This window comes from Podarcis bocagei (genome assembly GCF_964188305.1).
Source record: "Podarcis bocagei genome assembly, chromosome: 16".
In the NCBI taxonomy this organism is placed as follows: Eukaryota; Metazoa; Chordata; class Lepidosauria; order Squamata; family Lacertidae; genus Podarcis; species Podarcis bocagei.
In genome coordinates, this window is record NC_138142.1 from 6020521 (window position 1) to 6045167 (window position 24647).

The 24647-nt window shown below is 46.4% G+C and overlaps 1 protein-coding gene across 2 annotated transcripts in view; it reads left to right on the top strand.

The window, feature by feature from the left end:
• The first annotated feature begins 3913 nt into the window (after positions 1–3913).
• TMEM132B (transmembrane protein 132B) overlaps positions 3914–24647 on the top strand; it is a 368394-nt gene continuing 347660 nt past the window's right edge. The window contains exon 1 of one of the 2 annotated variants that reach the window (XM_081174744.1): positions 3914–4981. In XM_081174744.1, the coding sequence (XP_081030870.1) occupies positions 4903–4981 (79 nt within the window). In that variant the 5' untranslated portion in view covers positions 3914–4902. The remainder of the gene's footprint in view (positions 4982–24647) is intronic. The other variant, XM_081174746.1, reaches the window with a different exon arrangement.

A 24647-nucleotide genomic window follows, 5' to 3' on the forward strand; every position in this document is an offset into this window, starting at 1 on the left:
CAAGCTTGGTGCCTGAAGCCACTTCCCCATAGACCACGTCCTTGGGGATCCTGCTGCCTTCAATTCTGTGGACATGACCAAGCCAGAATAGACGTCACTGAGACATGAGTGCGAACATGCTGGGAAGGAGAGCGTGGGAGAGCACGTCTTTCTTTGGGACTCTGCGTGCAAAGGTAACATTTACCGGTATGACCCACCCGCTTTTGCCACAGGCCTCCACCCCACATTGGCATGTGGTCCCCCCAGAAGGAAATGTGGCTGCTGGACCTAAAAAAGTTCTACACCAATGGCAGCAGCAGCAGCAGTCGTCCTGCCACATGGATGATCAGGAATGTGAAGCCAAACCCCAACATGCCGATTGCTGCACAGCCCTTCGCCATCTCAGTATTCTACATACTGTCTGTTGAACCTAATAAATTGGGATTGTGGTAGGGGCTGCTACTCTTTCTGGGTATATAATACCTGTCTGTATTGATGAAAGCTGACACGCTGAGGTCCAGCACTTCTGAATTTGCCACTAAATTACCCTTTCAAAAATCTTTCCATTCACCTTGGCGTATGCTGTGGTGTGATGCACATTTTAAAGGTTTCTGAAAGTTTATTTTGACTTCTCATTACTTCGGGTGTGTTTGGATTTTTAGCTGTATTTCTGTTTATATAAACTCAACTTGTTGGACCAAAGTGTGATTTTGCTGCGACTTCACCCGACTTTTGGCGCTGACAGGCCCAAAAACGTGAATTACGTTATCCACTTAAAACTCACAATATTTTTTGGTTTCCACAAATTCCTGGGCACTCGCCGCTAATGACTTATAATTGTTGATCTCGTTTAGGTACCTATTTGGGCCACCAGAGTGCCTGTATTAATGGGATTGATTCAATATTCTTATTAATGTCATCTGCAAATGTTTTATAAAACATTTTTGCTTGTTATATTTGCAAATTAAAAAACAAAACCAACTACTGCACATTTTCATTTTGTACTGCATTGTCTTTTATGGTCTGGAAATGTAATTGTGACAGGAGAAGTAGACATGTTATTTACGGTATTTAAAAATGTAGAGATAACCATCTGCCATGGGATACGACTTCACTGCGCATCCTGTGTCAAACAGTCTTGGGGTTCTGAACTGCATCCAATGTCCTGTGCGCTACCCAGGCCTTTGAGATCTGGGGGGTGGGGTGGGTGGGGGGCACAGCAAAGTGACAGGCTGCTGATCATATTAAAGATACATGAAGGGGAGAGTGGCTGGTGGATGGAGCTCTCACTCAGGTAGCCCCAAGAAACAGGCTTTGAAACAGATGGGTTTTACCTAACAGGGTTCGTACACAAAGACGCTTTGTGCATTTCCGGGAATAGCAGTATCAGGGAAAGAAAGAAAAGGAAAACCACGGCTGTTGCTTGGCCATCTCTCTTTAAAAGCAGCACAGCGGATGCAATAATTACACCTGCCTGCCTACCCTCTCTCCAGCATTATGCAGCCAAGATCATTCACCTCTCGTGCAATTCCAGTCATGCAATGCCCCAACTTAAATCCTGACACTGGCTTCCTGTCGACTCCTGGATCCTGGACAAAAGCTGTACTTTCAAGTCTCTCTGCTAGGGCCTTGCACCCCATCTCTCTATATAACATCCCTGCCTGGGACCTTTGCTCAGGGCCAGGGCAGCTGCTAGGGACATAGCAGGGCCCATTGCTGATAGATGCCTTAGCCCCCGCCCTAAATTCCACCACCCCACTCCAAAACGTGACTAAGGCTGTGATCTCATACACATGTAGTTGGGAGTGTAACACACACACACACATTTATTTATTTATTAAATTTATATGCCGCTCTGTTTACAGCATAGAAATACAAAATGGAAACACAAAATACACAATGAAATAAAACAACAACCAACTAACAAACAAAAAAAGCCAAAAGCCCCCTCCTACAAACTGGTTTCCATTGTTTGTTTAATAGCCAAAGGCCTGGTTCTACAGGGAGGTTTTTGCCTGATGTTCCACAAACGCGGGGCCACTGCAGAAAAGGCCTTAGAGGATGGTTTCAGGGTCTTGGTAGGTTCCTGTGGGGAGAGGTGGTCCTTGAGGTGGTCCAAATCACTTAGCTAAGAGTAGTACTTTTTGTCTGGAGGTACACAAGGGTACGCAGTACCGGCACCATTTTTTTCTGGAAGAAAAGTACTGGTTTAAAATGTGGCACTTACTGTAACAACTTCATGGTGAGTAAAAAGGCAAAGGGACCCCTGACCATTAGGTCCAGTCACGGACAACTCTGGGGTTGTGGTGCTCATCTCGCTTTACTGGCCAAGGGAGCCGGCGTTTGTCTGCAGACAGCTTCTGGGTCATGTGGCCAGCATGACTAAGCCGCTTCTGGCGAACCAGAGCAGCGCACGGAAACGCCGTTTACCTTCCCGCCAGAGCGGTACCTATTTATCTACTTGCACTTTGGCATGCTTTCAAACTGCTAGGTTGGCAGGAGCTGGGCCAGAGTAATGGGATTTGAACCGCCGACCTTCTGATCAGCAAGCCCTAGGCTGTGTGGTCTAGAAGAAAAGCAGTGGATAAAGGGTACAAAATGCATGCAAAATAAATAGGAAATGAACAGGAACTCTCATGGGAATGAGGCCTCCTGGGGGACGCACAGCTGTGCCGTCCAGCAGAGGCGAATAGCTGGGGTGGCTGGTCCCAATCATCTTTTACCTGAAGCAGTTGCCTCACTCTGTCTAATGGTAGAGCCGCTTGGGTCAGGAGTTGCAAATTGCTCAGCTTGCAAGGCTTTTTGTAGGGGATGACGCCTGTGCGGCACGATCTAAAGATGCAGAACTGCTGTTACACTTCCATGCCTGCTTACTTGGGAGTAAATCCCACTGTGTTCAATGAGACTTACATTCCCAAAGTGTGCACAGAGAAGGAGCTTTGACTCTGATCTGAGGCTGCACCCTTCCCTGGGAATAAGCCTGCAACACACGGGGACTGAGCCAGGGACCTGGGCCTCAAGGGAGATGGGAGATGGTGGGGATCCAACAGAGGGCTTTTGCAGACTCTGATACTCAGGCTCAGCGCTTTCCCTCCATCTCCAGCCTGCCTCCTTTATCAGTGGCGTAGCGTGGGGGGTGCAGGGGGGCCCGGCCGCACCGGGCGCAACATCTGGGGGTTAGGGTTAGGGGGCGCAAATCCACGGGTTAGGGGGCGCAAATTACTTGCCTTGCTGACAACCCACGCTACGCCACTGTCCTTTATGGCCTGCTTTCCAACTTCCCATACACACAACCCCACACCCATGTTGCTCCCATCTGAAGGCTTTACTTTGTCTCTCTGTGCCCACTGCAAGCTCACTCCTGAGCAAAACAGCGCAAGGGCTCAGAGCTGTCCTTTGCAAAGCTCCCACTCTTTTCCTTCAAGTTTGCACCCAAATTCTACTCAGAGTAGACCCGCTGAAGCGAATGGAGCTCAGCCAGACTTTCTCCTATCGATTCCAGCGGAGCAGGCCTGACCCTGCCGCCTCCTGCAGCGCCGATCAGCCGCGGCCGCCTGTTTCGTTCTCTGGAAGTCAAGCAGCCGGCGCTCGCTCTATTTGCCAACGAACGAACCGCGTCACGCGTTCACACGACGCAGAGCAAACCCGGAGCGGCAGCCCTTCTCTGTCTGCGATTTCCTCTCCGACTCCGTTTTGTTTTCATCTCTGTCATCCAGAAAGGCGCCCCCCCCCGAAACAAAATAAAATAAATGTGAGACCGGTTTAGGGAAGGGGGGAGGGGAAACCTTCATCTCTCTCTCCCCCCCCATCCCTCCAGGCTGTCCTCCCCCAGGCAAGGAGATTGGCTAAGATAGTTTGTCAATCGCAGCTCTTTCCCCTCCCTCCACCCCCTTTCCATGCCATCCCACTCATCTCTGGCTTTTTAGAAGAGAGAGAAAAAGAGAGAGAGAGAGAGAGGAGTTTGAATCAGTCAGCAGCGAAGCTGTGAGCGCCTCTCCCCGGCATTTATTCCCACCCCCCTAAATCTAATTTAATTGCATTTTTAAAGGGGGTGAGGAATTGGAGGTGGAGTGGGGGCGCCTGTGCGTGGAAAATGGGAGAGGCATGGAGGAGCCAGCCGACCAGTTGCATCGGGCAAAGTCCCCGCAAGGCAGCCGGCGCCGAGCTGCGCTAAAGACCCGGCGCGCCTGGCAATCCGGATCGCCGCCGCCGCCGCTGCAGCCAAGAAGGAGCTGCTCCGGAGTCGTAAGGAGAAGCTCTGCCCGGGTGGTGGTGTGTTTTTTTGGAGGGGTGGGGAGGGCGGAGGAAGAGGAGGCGGCGGCGGCGGCAGAAGAAACCCCAGATGTTTGGAGGCGATCTGGAGGGGGCACAGTTTGAATTTTAGGGGTGCAAGCGGAGGAGCGCACCTGACCGGGACCCCGATTCTTCGAAGCAAAAGATCGAAGTCTATTTTTATCTCTCTCTTTTTGCTGCTGCTGCTGCTTTCACGGTTTTATTTATTTCTTTAAAGGGAAAGCTTCATTTGGGATTTAATTCCACCTTCCACGTCTCCTCCCCCCCCCCACTTTTCTTCTTCTAGCGAGGAGTGAAGGGGGGAAAGCGCTCTCTCGAATCGCTTTCTTGGGTTCGATTCGGAGCCGCTGAGCAAATCCCTCATCCCCCCCCCTTTTAAAAAAAGCACAGGTAGTTTTTGGATTATATGGACTGCAAGCAGGTTGGAAGGCGGACTCCAGAAATGCCTGCCGGTTGAAAAAGAGCCCAAATCTGAAATACGGTTTAAATAAAATAAAATATTTATTGGTCCCCACCCCGCCCCGCAACCAGGAAGACCTGCCGGTGTGGCGGTGGGGTTTTTTTGGAGGAGTTTTGCCTTCGCGCAGCTTTTTCTCTCAACTGCTTGACTGCCTTTTCGAAGCCCTCACCATGACTTCTCCTGGGCATGGAGCGACGCTTTCCAAAGGCCTTTTCCTGCTGTTGGCGCTCGGGGCACTTCTCGGCGCAGGTAAGACGCAAAAAGTTTGACTCTTAACCTGAAAGTTCTTTTTTAATTCCCCCCCCCCCCAGAAGTCGTTTTTTCATTTGCAGGCAAAGCTGAACGCAAGAGAAAGGGGTGTGTTGGTGGGCGTGTGTGTGCCTGTCTGTGTGTCTGCCTGCCTTTTGGAGTCATTACTCATCTTCTCCCCACCTGCAAAATGCACTTTTGCAAATATGGAGTGTATTTTTTTGCCTTCCAGAGTAATTGTGTGTGGCTTTCAAAGTTTTATTTTATAATGCCTTGGAGTGAACTGGACGATGTGTATGTGTTTTTCTTTTTAAAGGCGAGATGCCTGCCAAAAACTCCCCACAAACCAGCAAACTAAGTCCTTGGGTATATAATAGGCTGCCTTTTGTGAGAGGAGGGCGTGCACTCTGCACATGCTAAAGATGCTCTTTTTCTCTCACGTAGGATAGGTCTGAAAGTCGCGACTAGGTCAGAGCCTTGTGATACAGAAATAGACAGTGGGGCCCCAGCCAATTAAGTTCTGCTCAAAGTAGACCCAGTGAAATGAATGGACCCAAGTTAGTCATGTCCATTAATTTCTATGGATTTAGTATGACTAGCCTTGGATACATCCTGCTCTCTACAGAATGCGATGCCACTATAATAGTATGCCAGGATTGTAGAGTGGGAAGGGATCCTGGGGGTCATCTAGTCCATCCCCCAGTGATGCAGGAATCTCAGCTAGATTGCAAGAGCCTTAGTTGTTGATGCTTATCTTGCTTACAACCCCTGTAAGTTGGGTCAATTTTATTATCCCCCTATCACACATGGTGGACTGAGGCCATGAGAAGCTCTGCAGTGGGCAGAGCGGAAAGGTGAATGTAGAACCTCCATCGCTTCCATGCTTAGCTAGCTCCCCAGTTGTCATGTCTGTCTGTCTCTTCCTTCCCACCCACACGTGTGAAAATTGCTGCCTTAGCGTCATCTCATATCTCCGGCAATTAAGGGTGCCACTCCCACCTCCCCCGTACATGGCGAAGCCGAAATTCAACAGGTGAAGCTCTCCCCATCTCTGGCTACTGTTCTTGGAAATAAAGCTAGCCTAGGCGCACTGATTTCTGCTTCAGACTAGAGTTTTGTCCTCCCTGGCAGGCTGCTCTTAAAAGTGCAGGGGATAAGGGGTCATCTGCCAAAATAGCTCAGCTGGGAGAGGGTTAGACTGAAGATCTAAAGGTTCCTGGTTCGAGCCTGGGTTTCGAGAAATGCTCCGGTCTAGGGCTTGTGGCTTTGCATGATGGGAGGTCCCAGGTTCAGTCAATGGAGTCTCCAGACAGGGCTGTGAGAGACCCTGTCCAAAACCCGGGGAGAGCTGCTGCCAGCCAGTGTAGACGAGGCTAAACTAGATGGACCAGGATTCTGACTTGGCATTAGGTGACTTCCTGTGTAAGGTGGCAACTTTGTTATAAATTTCCCCCTTTAAATCACACTGATTTGATTAAAGAAGAAGAAGAAAAAACCACACTGAGACTAGAGTGAGGGCAAAGAAGGAATAGTCAGACTCTTTTGATGCTCACCATCTTTTCCAGTGACATTTTTTTATAAGGCGCTTGGTAACCCTGTTTGCTCAGAAGCAAACCTCTCCTGGTTTCAGTGGAGTAACCCTTGCAGGTCTTGATTTGCAATGCCTGTTCCCATTTTGCAGCTGGGGACAGCTGACCCTGGGAGACAATATCCTGAACTATGCAAGCTGACTCTGGCCTTAAGGGTCTACATGCCTGATTGACAGCCTTATCCCAAACATGTTTACTCAGAAGTAAACTCCGTTGAGTTCAGCAGGACTTGTTTCCTAGTCAGGAGTGCAGTCTTATTGGCAGGTCTTGGAGACGTGTTACCTTTTCTTACCCATGAAGAATGTTTGCAGAGGCGCACGTCCTTCCATCTTTATTTGTGCATGTCTGCATGTACATATACCCAACTCTCCAATTCTCTGATTCTCTGATATTATGAACATGAATGTTCACAAAGTAACAGCAGCAACAATTTTATTATTTGTACCCCAACCATCTGGCTGGGTTGCCCCAGCCACTCGGGGTGACATAACCAAAGGCCGATGACAGTCTCTTGGCTTTGCAACCCAAATTTAAAGGAAGGAAGTGAGAAGCAACCAGAGGTGAATATGAAATAATCATAGAATCATAGGGTCCTCTAGTCCAACCCCTTGCTATGCTGGAATCTCAACTAAAGCATCTATGAGAGATCCACCCAACCTCTGCTTAAAGACCTCCAATGAAGGTCCACCACCTTCCAAGGTTGAACAGTTCTTACTGCCCAAAAGTTTTTTTCTGATGACAGGAAGTTACCTTATATGGAGTCAGACCACTGGCCATCCAGTCCAGTCTTGTTCTGGACAATACTCTGGGGTTTCAGGCAGGGGCCATTCCCACCCCTATGTGGGACCTAGATGCTGTACCACTGAGCCGCAGCCCACAAGTGCAGCTGCAGGTTTATTCTTTCAATGCTTCTGTTCCGTTACAGCGGAAATCCTGTGCCCATTTCCTTGGATGTGTGTCCTGTGGATCGGAGCAGAGCAGGTTTCCTAGTAAATGCACATCCAAGCTGCAAATGGACTCAGGGATGGGGTGAGCGTTGCGGTTAAGCCAAAGGCTCAGATTAGCAACCCACAATCCTAAGTGCTCAGCGAGGTCTCTGAACTGTGTTGCAGAATGGCAAGAATGCGCTGCTGTCTGGGAACTTCTCTGGGGTCGGGGTAAAGAAATATGAAGACTTCCCAGCAAGGAAAATATACTCTCTCCTTTCTCTTTACCCCAAGGCAGCATGTCGGGCCACCTCTGAGAGCCAGTGTGGTGTAGTGGTTAAGAGCGGTAGTCTCGTAATCTGGTGAACCGGGCTCGCGTCTCTGCTCCTCCACATGCAGCTGCTGGGTGACCTTGGGCCAGTCACACTTCTTTGAAGTCTCTCAGCCCCACTCACCTCACAGAGTGTTTGTTGTGGGGGAGGAAGGGAAAGGAGATTGTTAGCGGCTTTGAGACTCCTGAAGGGGAGTGAAAGGCGGGATATCAAATCCAAACTCTTCTTCTTCTTCTTTGTCTTCTCTGCTGCTGCTTTCTCTGAACTGGGCCCTCTCTAGGCTTGCAAATCTCCAACAGGAATGGCAGGGCACAAGGGCAGAAGTGTGCATTCCCTGTTCAGGACCCTTTCTCTGCAAACCCCTCCACCCACAAAGTGATTGTTCAGGTCTGCTTGTGTGTACATGTCTCCAAGTCTCTCAGTTGTAATGCACAGCTTCACCACTGTGTTCAGTAGGTTGTGGGTGATGATTCCCAGAGGACTGGAGTTTACAATGACATCTTTCAACGCAATGACTGTTATTTGAGTTTGGCATCTGAGAGTTTTTGTGTTTTGCTGAGTTTCTTTGCAGAGCAGGGAGGCTATTTTTGGGTTTTGTTTTGGTTTTTTCAAACAAGAATGGAGGAGAAATCTGATTTAGTTTGTGTCTAGAAGAAGAAAAATTCAATTTGCACTTTCTGAAACAATAAAAACTCACCCTTCTTTTTCAGCGCACTTCTCCAGCTAAGTAATGTGTACAAAATCCATAAAAGTGTGCCCAAAATGTGTATATTATTGAAAATAATGGAAATGTGGATTTATTAGGGGTAATTTCTTTGCAAAATTGTGTATACAAATCTGCATACAAAAATGCATATATTAGGATGAATTTGCACTAATCAATCAAGTTTTTAATGAGGACTTGAAAGAAAAAGATTCCAAACTGACGCAGAAAATGTGAAGAACTGAACTGAAGATTAGAAAATAAAGAAATTCAGGGAATCTGATATTGACATATCCAATCATCACTGCTTTTTTAAAAAATCATTATTACTTTTCATTTACTTTGTATAGTCAAACAGTTACCAACAGTTTTTACACCCTGATTTTATTAGCGAAGGCTATTTCTAAAAGAGAGGATTGGAGCTGCATGGACTTTGATATAGAAATTGAGCTGGCTTTGTCTACGCAAGGGGCGCTTGAAGACTATAGCTATTTTCTGGTGGTATTCAGCGAAAGTGTGGCAAAATCAGGCTCCAGAATCATAGTTGGTTTGGAACCTGCTCCCCAACAGCTTTTTTTTGCAATAAACAAAGTGGTGAAGGAACAGTGTGGGATAACTTTAGCTTGATGCAACATCAAGCTAACCTCCCTGCTAACAAATCAAAATGAATGTTCAATAAATAGGCGACATTGCCTAACCTCCCTGCAAACGTGCAAACAAATGCTCAATAAGCTGGTTGCCTGCAAGGGATCTGGGATTATTGGTTTGATTTAATTGGGGATTAGTGTGTCCTTGTCTCCCTGCTTTGCCACAACATTACATGATGCAGCAGGCAGATAGCTCAACAGCAGAGCATGTGCTTTGCATGCAGAAGGTCACAGGTTCAATCCCTGTCATGTAATATCTTTTTTTGTTTTTAAATAAAGGCTTGAATATCAGGTGATGGGGAAGGCCATCTGCCTGGCACCATGGGGAGCTTCTGCCAGTCAGAGTAGTTAGGATAAGGCACTTTTATCTTCTGGAGAAGTGTTCTCACAACAGAAGCACACCTTTTTCGTTAACAAAAAATAGGGCAATGGGCCAGTCAGAGTAGTTAGGATAAGGCACTTTTATCTTCTGGAGAAGTGTTCTCACAACAGAAGCACACCTTTTTCGTTAACAAAAAATAGGGCAATGGGCACCTCTGAGAGCAATGACTTATTGCCTCTTACAGCCAAATGCTGAGAGAGTGTAAAAGCATTGCACATCCCAATTTTTTTAAGAATTTAGGAACCCCCCAGCCCACACCGAGCCACTATCAGAAGCCTGGAAAACTCTCAGCTTGATAGACCATTGATCTTGCCCACCAGGGAGGCGAAACCTTGTTTTGCTCTTCTGTAGCTTCAGGGCTGCACCTGTTTGTATCTTTTCATCCTGGGGTCCAAGAGAGATGAATGGCTTTTAGTGTTGCTTGTGTGCAGGCTTTGATCACTGTGGTTTTGGTCCTTGGGAGGGTTGTGTGTGCATGCCTGTGACTTTGATGCCGTGTGAGTATTTTGTGTGTGTATGCATTGAGGGCAAAGATGATATCGAGCCTGTGGCAATGGAAGGAGGACTTCCATTGCATTTATTGTAAAGGTTCACAAAAATCTCTGGGAACCACAAGGCACTCTGTGTCTGAAACATCTTCCAGATAAGTTCATCTCCCTTCTCTTTCCCTCTCTGCGTAATCTACTCTTTACCCAAAGGTTCCTGGACGGAAAGCAAACAACCCAAAAACACACATCAAAATATCTCCCTTAGTTGGTCTCTAAGGTGCTACTGGACATTTTATTATTATCATTTATTTTGATCAAAATATCAGTGCTTTTTTCTGGGGGGATGAAGGGGTACGCATACCCCTAAACATTTTGTGAATCTAAGTTTGGCCTCATTGAGGGGCAGTACAGTGGTACCTCTGGATGCGAACGAGATCTGTTCCGGAGCCCCGTTCGCATCTTGAAGCGAACGCAACCTGCATCTGCGTGGGTCGCGATTCTCCACTTCTGCGCATGCGTGTGATGTCGTTTTAATCATCTGTGCATGCACGAGTGGTGAAACCTGGAAGTAATGCGTTCCGTTACTTCCGGGTTGCCGTGGGGCACAACCCGAAAATGCTTAACGTGAAGCTACTTCAACCCGAGGTATGACTGTATTTCAATATGAGTAGGAAAATGGGAGTGTCTGTGTCAATTCGCCTTGAAATCCTGGACAAAGAGGCCCATCTCCACCGGTTGGTGGAAGAAAAGCAATGTTGTGGTGAGGCACACCTCAGAGGGGAGGTCATTCTGTTGGCGGGAAGCTACCACAGAGAAAGCCTGCCCCCGGACCCTGCTCTATAGGAACATTGGACTCTGCCTTCTTTTGAGTTAGGCCATTTGGTTCATCTAGTTCAGTACTGTCCACACTGACTGGCAGCAGACACGATTCCATCCTAACTTGGAGATTGCCTAGCATTCAGAAAGTCCCTGCAGCTGAGCTACGGCCCTTTCCTCTCTCAAAAAAAGTAGTGATGCCTTGCACATCTTTGTGTAATCAGCACCTGGGCAGAGAACATAGGAAGCTGCCTTAGAGTGAGTCAGACCAATCAAGCAGATATAGATTTTGTTGAATAAACAAACATAAGGAAGCTGGTCTTCAAAGGAGGCTTCTGTAGGTGTGCTGCTTCCAGGTGTGCTTCTGACTTGGGGTAGCAGTTAAGAATGCGGGAGGGAGAGCCAGGCTCCCACCTGGACACAGGTGTGAAGCTCATTGCCTGGCGCTGGCCCACTCTCTCTTCGAAGCTCACCTTGCAGGGCCGATGTGAGTAAGTGTGGGAGAACCATGGATGTCACCCTGAGCTTTTTGGGGGAAGATGGTTGTGAGGCCTTTGCCCTGTGAGCATGGCTCTAAGGCAGTGGTTCTCAAAGGGTGCGGTGTGCTACACTGGCGTGGCAGGAGGGCAGGGCAAGTGTGGCAGGAAGATTCAAGGACAACCAAGGAAACATGTAAACATTTCAGGGTAGTGTAGTATAGGATCAAAACAATTTCTTTTGGGTATACAGGCAGAACCAGTATCCGTGCTTTTCTTCAAGAGCATTGCCTGGTCATCTACAGTTCTCCACCACATATTGTTGTGAACAAGGATTTTAAACTCTGACAAATACGAAAGGTCAGAAAAGAGAAAGGATTCTTTGTGTTGATGAGGAGATGAGAGTTTGTTTGTCTCAAATCAGATGTAAAATAAAGGAGATTACCTGGCAAAAGCAAGCTCATGCCTCTCATTGAGTTTGTATACAGACTTAAGGTACATAAGTAAGGGGCTCATTCATAATTATATTTTGGGAATGATTCTTGGTCTTATGTACCGTATTTTTCGCTCTATAACACGCACCTGACCATAACACGCACATCGTTTTTAGAGGAGGAAAACAAGGGAAAAAATATTCTGAATGAAACAGTGGACGTATCATTTTTGTGCTTCATGCTGTGGCCACAGACATGTGATCTGATGGTGAATTTTGGGTGACCCAATGCAAAAATCCTGAGAATCCCTGTGGATCCATGCTTTGTAACCACGTTTTTGCACCATTGCAGCCCCAGGCAACAGTGGGTGCGTGATTTTTGGGGGGCAGGCTGTAGCCATGGACATGCTATGTGCTCTGATGGTGAATTTTGGCTGACCCAATGCAAAGATCCTGAGGATCCATGTGGATCCATGCTTTGTAACCACATTTTAAGTGGGGAGGGAAGGAAAAACACAGAAGGCTAAGAATGCAGGAGAGGGCTATAACGTGAGGAAAGGAAGTTTCCCCCCACCCACCCACACAAGCCAGCCAGCGTGCGCTCTCTCTCTCTCTCTCTCTCTCTCTCTCTCTCTCTCTCTCTCTGTCTCTCTCTCGCTCTCTCTCTCCCTCTCCCTCTCCCTCCCACCTGCATGTTTTCCGGCTGCCTGATATATACGTATTTTTTTTAACTGCCTTGACAGAAGAAAGCATTTTAACTGCATTAAGAACTATTTAGCAGCGAAACCTAAGCTTTGCCATCCCTTAAGAGGTACAGACACTGTAATCTTCCAGATCGCATGAATTTACAGGCAAAACACTGTTTAAGGATTTCATCCTTTTAAATGGAAGAAAGCATATTTGAATGCTGTGTGTCTCCAAAAACAAAAAGCAGGAAGTCAAATCAGAATTTTAAGCTGAACCTGTAATCTCTCTTCCCTTCACAAACATTGTTCCCTCCGGAGCATGGAGAGGAATTAGAAGGAAGGACACTCTGCTTTCCCCTCTGCTTGCCTGGAGGGGAGGGGCTTTCCCTGCTCTTTGTTCCGTTTGAGCAAACACAGCAACGAAACAGAGAGGGTGGGCAGTAAGACCCTGAGGCAGAATGCAGGAAAGCAGCCGCTTCCTCTTTTCAGGTTTCCCTGATTTGATTCCACGATTTGATTTTTGCCTGATTTTTGCCTCCACTCGCGCCATTTGGCTCCAGGGACCACACATTCACTCAATAACACGCACAGACATTTCCCCTTCCTTTTTAGGAGAAAAAATCTGCGTGTTATAGAGCGAAAAATACAGTAGCTTATTTTTTAAAAAAAACTTTCTGGATGTCCCGTGATCATATTACAAAGTAGTTATGTTCTATGTTATAAATCAAGCACTCCTAGGAGTTGCTTCTTTTTGTGTCCCAATGTATTTCTTATCAATAAAATATTCAGTGTGGCGCGAGCAAATATTTATTCTGAAAGTGTGGCCCAAGGAAAAAAGTTTGAGAACCACTGCTCTAAGGTTTTTGTTTCCCAGTGTTTCCATCTGTGTTTGAAAATAAAATGTGTACAGTGGTACCTCAGGTTAAGTACTGAATTCGTTCTGGAGGTCTGTTCTTAATCTGAAACTGTTCTTAACCTGAAGACCACTTTAGCTAATGGGGCCTCCAGCTGCTGCCGCGCCACCGGAGCACGATTTCTGTGCAAAGTTCTTAACTGGAGGTACTATTTCTGGGTTAACCTGAAGTGTATGTAACCTGAAGCGTATGTAACCCAAGGTACCACTGTACTTCAAAGGTTTGTAAGTCACTTTGAGATGCATGTGAATTCTTTTAATTACAATAAATAAAATACAGTGGTGCCCCGCAAGACGAATGCCTCGCAAGACGGAAAACTCGCTAGACGAAAGGGTTTTCCGTTTTTGAGCTGTTTCGCAAGACGAATTTCCCTATGGGCTTGCTTCACAAGACGAAAACGTCTTGCAAGTTTGTTCCCTTTTTCTTAACACCGTTAATACAGTTGCGACTTGACTTTGAGGAGCAACTCATAGAACGCAGTGTACATAGTAGCCTTTTTTGAGGTTTTTAAAGACTCTGGTGATTTTTGAAGCTTTTCCAAAACTTCTTTTGCAGCCATTTGGTAAGTTAAGCTTTTAAAACTTTTTTGGGGGGTTTTTGGATTTTGGGTTGGGGTGTTTGGAACTCAAGGACTTGGTGTTGGGAAGGGGTTTGCAAGAATCTGGAAACTTGTGTGTCCCCCCCCCCTGCATTTTTATGATTTTCTGTGACCATTGGGCCACTCTGCTGTTTTTTTTAAAAAAATCTGGGTTTGAATTTTGAAATGCTCTTTACAGTATGTGTGATTTTAAAGAGCACTTAATAAACTCTTGTTGTACTAAATTTGGCTTTGTTTGGACTTTTTTTGACCATAGGAACACATTAATTGATTTTCAATGCATTCCTATGGGAAACCGTGCTTCGCAAGACGAAAAATTTGCTAGACGAAAAAATTCGCGGAACGAATTAATTTCGTCTTGCGAGGCACCACTGTATACGTGTGATCAAGGAAAAGAAAACAGAGCTGGTAACTCAATCAGAGATGCAGCAGGAAACCTCCTCAGACTGGAACCCCCCCCTTATTAAATTAAGGGATTTAGGGGTTATTATAGTATTGCACCCCCCCCTTCCTGTTACTTCAGTTTTGTACTCTCTCTCTCCAGTGCAGTAACTCTGGATCGAAGCATTTGTTAAAAAAAGTTAATGAATGCTGCTTCCCCTCTTCTCTCTCCTCCTCTCCGTTTTCTGTGGCAAAGGACAAAGTTGGTCAAGAGGCTGTGTTTTGTGCCTGATACTGGGTATATCTCCCCCCACCCAATTCCTTGCCTTTTCAGCCTGCTTTCCTAATATCTCTGTGGAATTGCGTCGCCTTCCTGAGCAGAGAGGTGGTTGTTGCTGTTTTTCCCCCTGTAAAGAATTACTGAGGCGAAACGTTTGCTGATCTATGTTGACAGTCCCCCCCCCCCTTTAACGTGATGAAAATCTTGGAAGCCAAGTTGGGTGGCGAGAGAGCCATCCTTCTGCCTTCCTTGAACACAATCAAGTTGTTTGAGGCCTAATGGGCTTCTCAGCTTCCTAAACAGCATTGTTAAAAAAACACACAGCGACACTAAAGAAAAGATGGGAGAGCCGAACTTAGCTGGCAGCCTTTTGAGGAGACTGAGTCTTGCCTCCTCTTATTCCTCCCCTTCGGATCTTGGTGCGACTGTGATTTATTTCTGTGTTGCTTCACACTGAGTTTGGGACACTCTGCTCCTCTTTTTAAGAAACCTGCGGGCTTTCTATTAGCAAGCTGCAAGCCTCCCGTCAGACTCCTCAGTAAAGGCACAGATCCGTGCTTGCTTGTTCTGAAAGTGTTGCACCAGTTTTTATGCACATGCATCCTGGACAAACCTAAGTAATCTCTTCCCCTCTTCAGTGGTTTCCTTCTGTTTTGGAATGGATCAAACATTGTTGAATTGAAGGAAGCATCTAGCCATCGTGGTCACTGAAGATTTTTCTTTCTTTAAGAATCAAGTGGTACCTGTTTGCAGTTCCAGAAGCTATGTATTGATAAAGTAGAGCAGCTAGGAGCCCACATGAGTCACAGCAATGATTGGTTTACATATGTTCACAGGATGTACGTGCAGAGTGCTCACACATGTACACACATTGCTTACTGCACACTTTCTGACTGACATCTAAATATGTGCGCTAAACCTCTTCTCACGTAAATACTAAGTTCAGCTTAGCTAGGCTGCAGTGGAACCAACAGGAAATGTTAATCACGGCTTCCCCCAAAGAATGCTGAGATCTGTGGTTTGTTAAGGGTTTGGAGTGTAGTTAGGAAGCCCTGGTTGCCTTCAAAGAGCTACAGTGCTCAGTGATCAATCCCTCTTCCCAAGGACTGTTGCTGGATTTAGGGCAGTGCAGGTGGTTCCTCAGCACAGGGCACCGAGTTGAGGGGGCACAAAATTGAGAAGATCCATAATTGAGAAGATCCATTTTCGGGGTGCCAAATTTTGGCTTTGCTCAGGGCGCCATATTACCGAAGATTGCCAAAGTCTGCCACCGTCAATGACTGGGAATTGCAACTCTGTGAGGTGAATAGGGGTCTCCAAACTACTGTCAGAGGACGCGGGTGGCACTGTGGGGTAAACCACAGAGCCTAGGACTTGCTGATCAGAAGGTTGGTGGTTCGAATCCCCACGACGGGGTGAGCTCCCGTTGCTCGGTCCCTGCTCCTGCCAACCTAGCAGTTTGAAAGTACATCAAAAGTGCAAGTAGATAAATAGGTACCGCTCCGGCGGGAAGGTAAATGGCGTTTCCGTACGCTGCTCTGGTTCGCCAGAAGAGGCTTAGTCATGCTGGCCACATGACCCAGAAGCTGTACGCCGGCTCCCTTGGCCAATAAAGCGAGATGAGCGCCGCAACCGCAGAGTCGGCCACAACTGGACCTAATGGTCAGGTGTCCCTTTACCTTCTTTAACTACTGTCAGGACCCTTGACGAGCTGCAGTTCACAGGATTCTTCCCCACGACTGTTTAAAGCAGTACATTACTGCTTTAATGTGTACAGTGCAGATGGGGCCTGACTTAAATTGGATCCAACGCAATGTGTCGGTGAACATGCTAACTGTGACCATTCCTTCACACATGCAGGTCATCAGAAGAATCACGTGTGACCTAACATTTGAAATCAATGGGACTTGACTGCAGCTAACTTTTAGAGATACGAAGCCTCTTGTTGACAAGTGCTTGTTGGTATTGTAGAAGAAAGCTATGATGATACTGCATAATGTTAAAGAAATCTGCAAATGGTGACCAGGAAAACCTCTGTATCAGGTCAGCCTTGCCAGATCTGTACAAAGGCAATAAAGTCTAGCGCTTTCAACAGCCTTGTCAGTTGCACTCTCTTTATGGGCAGATGGGGATATAGATTTACACCATTTGCTGGTAATCCATTTTTTCGTCTATGGCTAGTATGAGCTTGAAACTAGTTCAGCGTGTTCCTCCCCTCTGCCAACAATTTTAGATGAACTTACCTAGCAAAATTTACTGGGTTAACCATAATTGTGTGATAAGACAGTGACCCAGTTTTGATCCACAAGGAAATACTAACTGGCAGTGGCTCTTCAGGAATTCAGCCAGTGAGTCTTTCCCAGCCCAAACTGGGATTGAACCTGGGATGTTCTGCATGCAGGACAGAAGCTCTTACCCCTGAGCTATGGCCCTTCCTCAAAGGAAGAGGTCAGATTTCCTACTTCTGGGAAAAGGAGCTTTCTGCAATTTCTTTCCATTTTCATCCCCCAGCTTATAAAAAATATCAATTTCTGCTTATCTGACAAAACCAACCATGTATCTCCCTGTGTGTGAAAAGAGTGAATGAGTGAGAATGAGAGCGTCACATGGGGAAACTTTTTCTAATCACAAATCCTCCTGGCAAATTCACAGGTCCCGAGTCGCAAATTACATTTTTCTTCCTCCCAGTGGAGTGCTTGGGCTGGTGTTTTATCAGCTCTTGCTGGGAAACGTAGTGAAACAAAACCCGTAGTAGCCTGGTCCTTGTTGAGACACAGGCCAACCAAATAGATGTGACTGGGGGTGGTGGGAGAAGGGAGGGGATTGTAAGAAGACTGAAGCAGGGAAACACACACAAGGACTCAATTTCCCCACAAAGTCTTAGGGGGCATCAAACTATTTTGTCCCAAGAGTTGAAAGGAATATGAGGCAAATGTATGAGGTGGAGGTCAGCCTCTGGGTTGGGGAAGCCTTCCAGATTTCAGAGACGAAGGGAGCTGGTCTGGAGGTCCCTAGGTCCCCATTGTTGGTCTTTACTGAGGCTGTGAGCAAATGACAAAGGTATTCTTCCCAGGAGGCATCTAGTTGGTTCAGGCCAGGAGTTGGCATGTTGCCAAAGTTCAGTGCCCTGGCATCATCTACTGTAAATGGGTGACCCTTCTGAGTCTGCCTCTTCCCCCACGAACACTGAATGTCTTCGTCTGTGAGCTAGTACAATTTTAATCCCCCACAGTTCCTCTAAAATAGCATTGCTCTAGACCAGCCTTTCTCAACCTTGGGTTCCCAGATGTTCTTGAACTACAGCTTCCATAATCCCTGACCACTGGCTGTGGTGGCTAGGAATGATGGGAGTTGTAGTCCAACAGCATCTAGGGAACCCAAGTTTGAGAGGCTGTTCTAGGGTCCTGACCCATCAGGGATGTTGCTGTCCTAGGTAGTTGGCTGCTCAGCTGAGAGGACACCAAGTAAGGCAGTTAGGAGGTCCTGATTTGGAGGAGTTCAGGACCCTGAAGGTTTTGGCTCAGAGGTTCTTGGTGTGAGTTTTGGACCATGGCTAGTGATCATGAAGCAATGAGAAGAGACCTAACGCCTCAAAATCCGTTTGGAGAGATTGTCAGGAGTTTAGCGTTGTCCAGGAGAACTTCCTGGAAATGTCTCCATCATGCTTCAAGTGCTGTATTATAAAGGGCCTGGGATCTTGAGCTTCAGTTGCTGGCTTCTTCCCAGGGGTGAATGTTGGAGCAGTGTTGGCCTGGTTGAGGGATGCTCCCTCGTGCCTTTTTGTGCACTGGAGGAAATCAAGGTGCATGGAGACTTAAGGGCAGCTGCTTGTCCCTGAATTCTAGTACATAATCTGAGGTGGGTTGCCCTGCTTGGGAGTGGGCAGACTCCTCCTCTGAGGTGCTGCTTCTAGAGAACAATGACACTGAAAGTTCTCAGTTTGTGGCCATGGTACGTGCCGACCAATGCATGGTGACTGCTTGTTGCTACCAGGGGGTCTCAGAGAGGAGACTGCCAAGGATCGCCTCAAGCGGGCTTTGATTTGGCTGCTGTGAAAAGCAAGATACCTGGCCAGAAGGAGCTTTGGGTCTGAGCTAGCGGACCTCACAAGGTGGTTGTGAGAATGAAGAGGGTCAGCCCCAGAGTGTATCTCTGTTCTCCTTGAAGAAAGGGACTCTGTGTTCTCCCTCTAACAGTGTGGTGTGGTGGTCAGAGTAGGACCTGGGACACCAGGGTTCAAATGCCCACTCTGCCATGAAGCTCACTGGGTGACCGTGGGCCAGTGACTCACCCTCAGCCTGACGTACCTCACAGGGTTGTTGTGGTGAGGATAAAGTGTGTGTGTGTGTGTGTGTGTGTGTGTGTGTGTGTGTGAGAGAGAGAGAGAGAGAGAGAGAGAGAGAGAGAGAGAGAGAGAAACTAATATGACACCTTGGAGGAAAGGTGAGATAGAAATGTAATAAACAAATAAAATAAAACAGTATCTGAGACAGAGAGACTTTTTTCCAAGGAGAACAGAGCTACAAACAAGGACCATATCTCTTTGTCCTCACAGCCACCCTGTGAGGTAGGCTAAGCTGTCAATGAATGAGCAAGCCCAGTTCACTTCCATACCTTTGCTGAGTTCCCCAGTTTGAAAGCAAACAGATCCACTTCATTTCAAGCTATACCACACACACGCATACCACCTGCCAGCTCATTATAGCAATCTTTTCTCTGACATCCCCATCTTCTCTGGTGTGGGTAGCTACCATGGTGAAGATAGCTTGTGGGTGTACATCTCTGAGCAGCTATGCTTATGGAAATGTACTTTCAAAATGGTTTTGTGCTGCAGATTTAGCTCAACAAAAAGGACATTTTCCTGCTGCTTTTCTGTTTGGCTATTCCCTTGGGGCTCTGGAAAACCAGCACTCTGGTTGCCATGCCAGGTGGTGGTGATGTTTTAATGGAGTCTGTTTGCTCACTAGCTTTCCAACTGGTTTCGGAAGAGGCTTGTTGCAGCAGTGGGGTAGACCTGGTGGGAGATTCCAGAGCCTGCAGAGGGGCAAAACGGTTTGTAGCAGTGCCCCATGGATGAGCATATATGGACCAGGAATTCTGCTCTAGTGGAAACAGTTGCTAGGGAGTGCCAGAAAAGTGAAGTGTGTGTTGCACATTGACAGTGAGGTTTGTATGTTTTTATTTATTTATTTATTTTATTTATAAATTGACTTACTGACTTACGAGAGCCAGTGTGGTGTAGTGGTTAAGAGCGGTAGTCTCGTAATCTGGGGAACCGGGTTCGCTTCCCCGCTCCTCCACCTGCAGCTGCTGGGTGACCTTGGGCCAGTCACACTTCTTTGAAGTCTCTCAGCCCCACTCACCTCACAGAGTGTTTGTTGTGGGGGAGGAAGGGAAAGGAGAATGTTAGCCGCTTTGAGACTCCTTAAAGGGAGTGAAAGGCGGGATATCAAATCCAAACTCTTCTTCTTCTTCTTCTGCCCTTCATCCGAAGATCACAGGGCGGTTTGCAACATAAAAATGCAAAATGAAAACACAAAATACACAACGTAATAACAAAACAAAACAAAATCCCAATAACCCCCCTCCCACAAATACGTTTAAATAGTCATAGATTGTTTTATCAGCCAAAGGCCTGGTTGAAGAGAATTCTTTTTGCCTAAAGGTGTACAATGAAGGCACCAGGCGAGCCTTCCTGGGGCGTGCTTTCCACAAATAGAGAGCCACTGCAGAAAAGTCCCGTTCTCATGTTACCACTCTCCAGACCTCTTGTGGAGAAAGCTCATGAAGATGGCCCTCAATTGATGATCACAGGGTCTGGGTAGGTTCAAATGAGGAGAGGCAGTATTGCGATCCTGTGCTGTTTAAGGCATTGCTGGTTAATTTAATTTCACAGACCATTTACACACTGGCACATGCCCATTCTATCAGACTTTACAGGACTATTCCCTAAAGCTAAGCTGGATGGGTTGTGTGACTGTTCTTTTACCAACACCAGGGGTGGGGACTGCTTTTCAGCCACAGGGCTGCATTTCCTTTTGGGAGCCATGAGTCCTGTGGAGATGTCTTGGAGAAGTTGGCTGGATTTGGAAGGGGGCTGGGAGGCGATCAGAGAGTTGGAGCTGGCTGACCCTGGGGTCAGGTCCTGGCATGTTGCTGGAGGGCAGATCAGGACCCCTGGATCCTGAGGCTCGGGGGTGGAGGTTCAGATCCTGGGAAGGGGCCGAGCAGGCTGTCAGAAGAGCACCCCACCCTTGGGTGTCCCAAACCTAAAACCACATGCAGTGAAGCTGTCTCCGGCCCTGCCTCCTACCAGAAGCAATCCCTCCCTCCTAGGGAGGCGACTTTGAATAAGTCTGATCCTGAGCAAGAATAAGTCTGATCCTGATCTGAGGACACATGCCATCAGTGGCAGTGTGAACAAGCCTTTCAAAGACAGATGATTCAAAGGAGAGGCCGCTGGCTTGTGAAAAGAGCTGCCTGCCCCTTGCACTTCAAAATGAATATTCGGGATGGGTGTTGCTTGTTGGATCAACATCTTCGCTTACACAGGCAGAGGACCTTCTCGGTGGTGGCACCCACCCTGTGGAACACCCTCCCACCAGATGTCAAGGAGATAAGTAACTATACAACCTTTAGAAGATACCCAAAGGCAGCCCTGTATGGGGAAGTTTTTAATATTTTGTTATGTTTTTGGATAGGATGGAAGCCATGTTTTATACACATTATAATACTGTGACACCAGATGGCGCTGTGTAGTTCCATCTTTCGACAATGTGATTTCCCATTTTGAGATTTACAACTCGTTTTCCTGAAACGCTTTGTTGATGTGTTTGGATCCAGTCTGGGGCAACTCAGTCAGATGGGTGGGATAATAATAATAATAATAATAATAATAATAATAATAATAATAATAATAATAATAATAATAATAATGGACACTTCTTCAGATACACAGTGTGTATCTGAAGAAGTGTGCATGCACACGAAAGCTCATACCAAGAACTAACTTAGTTGGTCTTTAAGGGGCTACTGGAAGGAATTTTTTTTTTTTTTTGACTATGGCAGACCAACATGGCTACCTATCTGTAATAATAATGGAGTAGGACATCTCTATTTTCATTGGAGAAATATTGGAGGGTATCGCATTCTCTCCTAGCTCTGACATACCTATTGAACCTGTTCCCTGCAACCTGACTTATGCACTGCTCTTCCTTATGACTTAAAGCTTTTGGTAGAAATGGTGCGGAGAATCCCCATTTTCTGCCCTACAGTGAGAGCTGGGGCTCTGGGCAGCCTTCAGAGAGGCACCCCCCCAGGAGGGGGGGGGGTTAGGTGCAGAGACAGAGACAAAAGTGGATGAAGGAATGAGTATGAATTTCACCTACTGCTGGTCTCTGTGCACACACCCTCACTCCTCTCTGTTCTCCGTCCTGGCCAGCGAGAGGCATGATCAGAGTTCAAGGACGCATTCTGCCCAGGCAACAGCACTCAAGAAGGGTGCACAGCAGGGCCTGTGAGAGGGGTAGTTCAGGTAGGTTGTGGCCTGGGGAGAGCTCTGAGGGCCATGTAGAGAAGCCTGCAAGGCCACTTTTTGCCCCTTATACCTGTAGTCTGAGGGACGCGGGTAGCGCTGTGGGTTAAACCACAGAGCCTAGGACTTGCCGATGAGAAGGTCAGCGGTTCGAATCCCCGCGACGGGGTGAGCTCCCGTTGCTCGGTCCCTGCTCCTGCCAACCTACCAGTTCGAAAGCACATCAAAGTGCAAGTAGATAAATAGGTACTGCTCCGGCGGGAAGGTAAACGGCGTTTTCATGCGCTGCTCTGGTTTGCCAGAAGCAGCTTAGTCATGCTGGCCACATGACCCGGAAACTGTACGCCGGCTCCCTCGGCCAATAAAGCGAGATGAGTGCCGCAATCCCAGAGTCGGCCATGACTAGACTTAACAGTCAGGAGTCCCTTTACCTTTACCTGTAGTCTAAGTTATGCTTAGCCAGAGGGAAAAGTGGGTGAAGCACTGAATGCTAACTTCCATCAGCGATATTTTAGCACACAAAATTAGGAGGGTTCTAATGGGAAGGGCTGTATCTCAGTGGTGGAGCATCTGCCTTGCATGCGGAAGGTCCCAGGTTCTGCCCTCGCCACCCACAGCTAGGACTGGGCGAGAACCTGTCTGAAATCCTGGAGAGCCACTGCCAGTCAAACGATACTGAGCTCGAGGGACCAATGCTCTGACTTGGTATAAATCGGCTTCCTGTGTTCCTTTATATTTGTATATACACACACACTGTGCTCCATCCAGGAGGGAGCCCCAGATCGCTGCAGCACAAATTGGGTCCATGCAGGGTGACCCAGGCAGCAAGGAGAGGCAAGGGCGAGAAGGTAATGCTTGCAGGTAGCCTCTGTGCATCTTTTTTTTTTTAAAAAAAAGATATTTATTAAGGTTTTCAAAATATTACAAAATAAAAAATAAAAAATAAAAATACAAAATAAAAATAGTTAAAAACAATTCAGTCTTTCAATCACTTATCTTTCATTTGCTTATTTCCCGGACCTCCTCACGCCTCCCTTTTCTGTATTCCAATTCAGTTTGTTAGTTCAGCAAATCCCTCCCCTCTTTGTTTATCCTAATCTTCAATCTTAAAGTATTGTAACATTAGTTATTGTAACTTAGTTTCTATCCAACATCATTCTAACATTCATTAATTTTACAATATTTCTGTAAATAGTCTTTAAACTTTCTCCAATCTTCTTCCACCGACTCTTCTCCCTGGTCTCGGATTCCGCCAGTCATTTCTGCCAGTTCCATATAGTCCATCACCTTCATCTGCCATTCTTCCAAGGTGGGTAGATCTTGTGTCTTCCAATACTTTGTGATAAGTATTCTTGCTGCTGTTGTGGCATACATAAAGAAAGTTCTATCCTTCTTTGGCACCAATTGGCCTACTATGCCCAGCAGGAAGGCCTCTGGTTTCTTTAGAAAGGTATATTTAAATACCTTTTTCATTTCATTATAGATCATCTCCCAGAAAGCCTTAATCTTTGGGCACGTCCACCAAAGGTGAAAGAATGTACTTTTGTTTTCTTTACATTTCCAACATTTATTATCGGGCAAATGATAGATTTTTGCAAGCTTGACTGGTGTCATGTACCACCTGTATATCATTTTCATAATATTCTCTCTTAGGGCATTACATGCCGTAAATTTCATATCTGTAGTCCACAACTGTTCCCAGTCAGCAAACATAATGTTATGTCCAACATCTTGTGCCCATTTAATCATAGCAGATTTCACCGTTTCATCCTGAGTATTCCATTTCAACAGCAAGTTATACATCTTTGACAAAATCTTAGTTTTAGGTTCTAACAGTTCTGTTTCTAATTTTGATTTTTCCACCTGGAAGCCAATTTTCTTGTCCAGATTGTATGCCTCCATTATCTGATAATAATGAAGCCAGTCTCGCACTTTATCTTTTAATTTCTCAAAACTCTGCAGTTTCAATTTGTCTCCTTCTTGTTCCAAAATTTCTCAATATTTCGGCCATTTGGCCTCCATATTGAGCTTTTTCTGAGCCTTTGCTTCCATCGGTGACAACCACCTTGGGGTTTTATTTTCAAGTAAGTCCTTATATCTTATCCAGACATTTAACAATGCTTTCCTAACAATATGGTTTTTAAATGCTTTATGTGCTTTAACCTTGTCATACCACAAATATGCATGCCACCCAAAAACATTATTGAAACCTTCTAAATCCAAAATGTCTGTGTTCTCAAGAAGCAGCCATTCTTTCAGCCAGCAGAATGCTGCTGATTCATAATAAAGTTTAAGGTCTGGCAGGGCAAATCCACCTCTGTCCTTTGCATCAGTTAATATTTTAAATTTTATTCTGGGCTTCTTGCTCTGCCAGACAAATCTAGAAATGTCTCTCTGCCACTTCTTGAAACAGTCCATTTTGTCCAAGATTTGCAATGATTGAAACAAAAATAACATTCTTGGCAATACATTCATCTTTAT